The 6,251-nt window shown below is 39.4% G+C and overlaps 1 protein-coding gene across 1 annotated transcript; it reads left to right on the forward strand.

Annotated features, from left to right (window-relative positions):
• The first annotated feature begins 4,565 nt into the window (after window positions 1-4,565).
• Window positions 4,566-5,998, forward strand: LOC132874209 (myosin light chain kinase, smooth muscle-like). The gene is made up of 2 exons (XM_060910198.1): window positions 4,566-4,650; window positions 5,235-5,998. Exons 1-2 carry the CDS (start codon window positions 4,566-4,568, stop codon window positions 5,996-5,998), a joined length of 849 nt encoding a protein of 282 aa, XP_060766181.1.
• Window positions 5,999-6,251: the final 253 nt, after the last annotated feature.

Raw genomic sequence — 6,251 nt, forward strand, 5'->3', positions numbered from 1 at the left:
ACTTTCCCTCAACACCTTATAGCCATCATATAATATATGGTAATTATTTGTGGTGTGTGGTGGGATGCATTTTTAATCCGAGGCTCCAGGACTTTCGTCTTTTTTAATTTTTTTAAAAATCATTAATAAATTAATTTCTTGTTTGTTTGTTGTCCATATTTCATGTCTTAAAACATTTGGTGCAATAAAGGTGATCTGTATAATATCTTTTCTCTTGTATTGTTATGAGGTCATTGGTGATTTGTGGCTTTAATAATAATAGAATAAAACAGTTGTAGAAATTATTTTTAAAAAACTAGTCCGTCAGTTTATATTTCTGGTTCCTGTTAAACGTGCAGGCATTTTAATGTAGGATGTTATAGATTCATGTTTTAGTATCATGAATATTATAAATTAATAATTGTCTAATTTGTACATGATTTTTGTATTGTATATTTAATCTATTCGTGTAAATATGTATATATTAGATTGCTAAGATTAAGACAATTTTAAGTTTAATAAGGTTGAGATTAAGGAATAACAAACGACAGACAAGTGTACAAAATTATTCTATAAAAGTCACGCACGCCCCCACCGCCCTCCATGGTCTAGCGTGTGTTATTCTACTTATACTGCAGCGATTCGACAATGATGGCAACATTTAATTTATTAATGACACCTTGGATGTATTATTTATCCTTGGATTTCTGAAAATGTAAAAGGAACTTAGGTAATAACTGAAACTCTGTAAATGTTAAATTTATATCTTTTAGCAAAAACGTCACATCAACAACCTATTGAACAAATATCTGTCTGATTATGTCTGCCATTTATGTATGCTCTGTGCATGAGCTGTTACTGTAGTGATAATAATGATGCATTAGTACTAGTGTGCTCATATTAACCTTCCGTTACAGCCGGAATGACATAAAAAAATAAATTTCTCATAAATGTATTTTATTATACTAAAATAATATAAAACTAATGTAAATAATACAAATTTAAATAAATTATTCTAAAATGATGCAAAATTAAAATAGAAAGTCAAAAATAAAATTAATTGTACTAAAATAATGCAAAATGTATCCAATCAGATTTGAGAATTTGCTGTAAAATAAAGAATCAGAATCACTTTTATTGCCAGGTATGTGGACACACACGAGGAATTTGACTCTGGTTTCACTTAGCTCTCATAGTACAAAACAGATAAAAAGGGTATACAGAAAAAAAAAATTGTGCAATAGGTGCATAGTCTAAAGTAATCCAAGTAAGTCAAGTATGAAATAGATAAATATAAAGTAAGCGGTGTGCACAGAATGACGGTATGAGTGTGCAGATATTTTACAAGTGATATTACTGATATATGAATCTGGATTTTAGCTGTTCATCACAGAAAGGATTTTCCCTTTTGGTGCAATATGGTACATAGTACAAAGATGAAATTGTAAATATAAATAAGTATAAATATAAGTAACAGTGAGCACAGAATGACAGTATGAGTGTGCAGATATTTTGCAAGTGATATTACTGATATATGAATCCATATTAATATGTAATAAATATATCCTTTATGTTTTATTGCTTGTAAATCATTAAAGCATTTTTTAGTTCAACATTCATGTCTCAAGTGTCTTTTTTATCACACACTATCAGTATTTCTCAGTGGTTTCACACAACAGTGGAGCAGAAACAGGAGTTCAGCTAAAACCTTGTGTTCAGAAGTAATTCCACTGATTTCTGCTCACAAGCAAATACGCTCCAGCCAACAGTCTGAACCTGTTAAATCTGTATAATCTGGTGGTATTCTAGCGCCAAATAAATAAAATTGATTAATAACAGGTGTATCTCAAGGTGCAGTTTTGCTGTTTAGAGTTCAGGGTGGGGGGCACCGTGGCTCAGGTAGATAATGCGCCATACCATAAATCCGGGGACCCGGGTTCAATACCGACCTGAGGTCATGTTGTGATCCCGTCTCTCTCTCCCTCCCGCTCATTTCCTGTCTCTACACTGTCTGATCCAATAAAAAGTGAAAAAAGCCCAAAAAAAATCTGAAAAAAAAAAACAGTTCAGGGTGGGTGGCATGGTGGTGTAGTGGTTAGCGCTGTCGCCTCACAGCAAGCAGGTCCGGGTTCGAGCCCCGTGGCTGGCGAGGGCCTTTCTGTTTGGAGTTTGCATGTTCTCTCTGTGTCTGCGTGGGTTTCCTCCGGGTGCTCCGGTTTCCCCCACAATCCAAAGACGTGCAGTTAGGTTGATTTGGGGCGGCCTTGGGCTGAGGTACCCTTGAGCAAGGTACCTGACTCCTCACTGCTCCCCAGGCGCTCTGGTGTGGCTGCCCACTGTTTCAGATGGGTTAAATGCAGAGGATGAATTTCACTGTGCTTGAAGTGTGCATTTTCAATCAGCCATGAGGTTTGAACCCAGAACCTTCTTACTGTGACACGACAGTACAAACCACTGCACCACGATGACACGCTTCCTCAAACATGTTGCAACGTTTTTCCAACCCCAAATCCAAAAATGTTGAGATGCTGTGAAAAACAAATAAAAACAGAATGCAATGATGTCCAAATCCTTTTTGGCTTGTACAAAACAAAGACAAGATATTTAATGTTCAAACTGATCAACTTCACTGTTTTTTTTTTTTTTTTGTAAATATATGCTCAATCTAAATTTGATCCCTGCAACATGTTCAGAAATCTTTTGGTGAACATGATCAAAAATGTTCTGTATTCAGCATCATTGGCCCACGTTTCCTCAAAATTTCATTAAAATCCGTTCACTACTTTTTGAGTTATGTTAGGAACAAATGGACAAACAAACAAACGGACACAAAAACATAACCTCCTCCAACAAAGTTGGCTGAGGTAATCATAATTGATTTGACGTAGCTAAGCAATTTCAGGACGGTTTCCCCCATTTCTCCCTGATGAAGCAATCAGTCAAGATGATTTTCTATCTGACACTTGAAGAAACTGATTTGAATTAAAGTGTCTGCAAAGGAAATAAATCTGAATTTGTATCATAGTACAAATCTTTGGACAGATAACTAGAAAAGGTTTCAAGAATTCAGTTACAAGTGTTTGACATTTTTGTTAAAGTTTTGTTTGTTAGTGGATACAAAATGCAATTTTAACAATGTATTAACAATGTATTAATTTCTTTACCTCCGATAACTTTGTTGGAAGAGGATCTATTTTCGTTTACGTTTGTTTGTGTGTTCCCAACATAACTCAAAAAGTAATGAACAGACTTTGATGGAATTTTGAGGAAAGGTGGGCCATGGGCCAAGGAACAGTTGATTAGACTTTGATGTAAATCCGGATATGTTTGTGGATCCAGGTTATTGTAATATGTGGCGTGGCGGAGGCAAGCGCTCGACCGAGTGCCCTTCTAGTTTTATATATATGTATATATTTGTTTTGCATGATGAAATTATCTTTGGTAACTATGCCAAAGAAAAAAATCAGACTCATTAAAACATTTTTTTGTAACATTATTATATTTATGAAATATGAATGTGTGAAAACAACATTTTCAAAAATGAATCCCTGGAAGATCCTCATCTGAAGTCTGATGGAAAATGAAATGATAAGCATTTGAAATTCACCGCAGTAAATGCGGTTTATCTTTTCCTGATCATGGACTCATTATTGTACTCGGACTTATGGGTGAGGAGCAAAAAAAGTTCGCTTCCTCATAAAGCAACATGGTGAAACCAAAAGCCTTCACCAGCCAACGAGGTGGCACTTTACTTATGAATATGAATCATTTCCCTGCCCACCACCTTGTCAGGCTTTGGACTGTTTGTCCAAAAGCCTTCACCAGCCAGTCAGGTGGCACGTTCCTTCTTACTTTGTGTTATAAATATGAATGACATCCCCGCCTACCTCATAGACCAGGCTTTGGACTGTTTGTCCAATAGCCTTCATCGGCCAATCAGGTGACACATTCCTTCTTTCTTTGGTTATGAATATGAATGACATCCCCGCCCACCCCGTTGACCAGGCTTTGGACTGTTTGTCCAAAAGCCTTCATCGGCCAATCAGGTGACATGTTCCTTCTTACTTTCCTTATGAATATGAATGATTTCCCCGCCCACCCCCTGGTCAGGCTTTGGACTGTTTGTCCAAAAGCCTTCACCAGCCAATCAGGTGTCACGTACCTTCTTACTTTGGTTATGAATATGAATGACATCCCCGCCCACCCCGTTGACCAGGCTTTGGACTATTTGTCCAAAAGCCTTCATCGGCCAATCAGGTGACATGTTCCTTCTTACTTTCCTTATGAATATTAATGATTCCCCGCCCACCAGGCTTTGGACTGTTTGTCCAAAAGCCTTCACCAGCCAATCAGGTGACACATTCTTTCTTACTTGTTTTATGAATATTCATGACATCCCCGCCCACCCCTGGAATGTTTGGATTTAAACCGGTGGATCGTTTGTATTTAAGCCGGCGGATCATAACCGTTCTGTTGTTAAACTGCTGAGCTCCGAATCACACGAGCAACTCTGACTCTCACTGGACACAGCTCTGAATTTTTCAAGCCCCGCCTCGAGATTGGAGATTTTTCAAGTCCCGCCTTCAATGAACTTTCAGTTTGAAGACCTGCTGCTGCAGTTTGAGGCGCTGCCGCCAGGCGAAGGCAGCCAACTGAACGAGCCGTGGGGCGGTGAGTTAGTGGGTTTTCTCACTTTCAGTTCCGCAACAAAACAAACAAACAAAAAAAGCACTAAACAAGCAGAAATGCTGTCAAGAACAGAGTTAACAGGGTTTTTTTGGGGGGGGGGGGTCAAAGCGACGTGTTCCTTATTGTTTGGCTAATCGGTTTACATCCATGATAATTAGCTTAAAGTTAGCGGCTAGTCAGAAAAGTTGGCTCAGTGACCAAGCTGTCGGCATTAGCACTTTACTGTTCGAGTATTATAGCTATAACGGTTACAGATGATTTTATGATTATTAATTAAAAACATACAGACGCACTGAAAAATGTCAAAATTTCTATAGTTACTTAAAGTTTACTAAAAAGTTAAGTAGTTACTCTGATGAGTAATATTAGCGAAGCTAAGTTTAGCTAATTGGCTAATTAGCAAAGTTAATGTCACTGAATTATTGTTTTCCAGTGTTCAGGGTTTTATGTGTATTCTCGCTGGGCTGTAAAACAGTAAATATACACTCTGGAAAATAATAACCGAGTTAAAACAGATAAAATGCTTTCAATAACATGAAATGTCTTTTCATCTCTTTTTGATACAGAAAGGACGCTTCCTGCCAGGGAGGAGCGAAAAGAGGATCAAGACCCCACGCCACATCTGCATGAGGAAGAGGAGAAGGATGATGATGGACTCGAGGCATTTTTGGAGGCCCTGCCCCCTTTAGGGAGCTCATCTCCTTTAAGGGTCCCATCCCCTTTGAGAAACCCACCCCCCTGCGAGACCCCGACACCTGATGATGATGTCCTTGAGGCATTTTTGAGGAGCCTGTCCCCTTTAGGGAGCTCATCTCCTTTAAGGGTCCCATCCCCTTTGAGAAACCCGCCCCCCTGCGAGACCCCGACACCTGTTCGGATCCCCACCTCTTTTAGTAACCCGCCCCCCTGTGAGAACCCGGCCCCTGTTAGGAATCCATCCCTCTGCGAGACCCTGCTCCCTTTGAGGAACCCACCCCCCTGCTATACCCCGACTCCTGTTAGGATCCCCACCCCTGTTAGGAACCTGGCCCCCTGTAATATCCCGATCCCTTTGAAGAACCCAGCCCCCTGCTATAACCCTATATGGACTCCTTTAGAGAACCCAGCACCCTTCTGGAACCCGATCCCCATATGGATGCCCTCACCTTTGAGGAACCCGACCCCAGTATGGATCCCGTTTCCTTCAGGGAACCCCTGTATGGTCCCTGTGGTGTGTCTCCCGCAAGGGTATATTCCTGCTCCTCACCAGGGCAAAAGGAAGAGAAGGGATGAACAAAAGGACAGTGAAAATGCCCCTCCTTGTCGAAGGCAGTGTGTTTATTGTGCCTGAGGTGGCTTCAATAGGACCATCAGCTAAATTTTTCTGTTTATGAGCAGACTTTCCCTCAACACCTTATAGCCATCATATAATGTATGGTAATTATTTGTGGTGTGTGGTGGGATGCATTTTTAATCCGAGGCTCCAGGACTTTCGTCTTTTTTAATTTTTTTTTAAATGATTAATTAATTTCTTGTTTGTTTGTTGTCCATATTTCATGTCTTAAAACACGAGGTGCAATAAAGGTGATCTGTATAATATCTTT

Source organism: Neoarius graeffei, chromosome 26 (assembly GCF_027579695.1).
Source record: "Neoarius graeffei isolate fNeoGra1 chromosome 26, fNeoGra1.pri, whole genome shotgun sequence".
In the NCBI taxonomy this organism is placed as follows: Eukaryota; Metazoa; Chordata; class Actinopteri; order Siluriformes; family Ariidae; genus Neoarius; species Neoarius graeffei.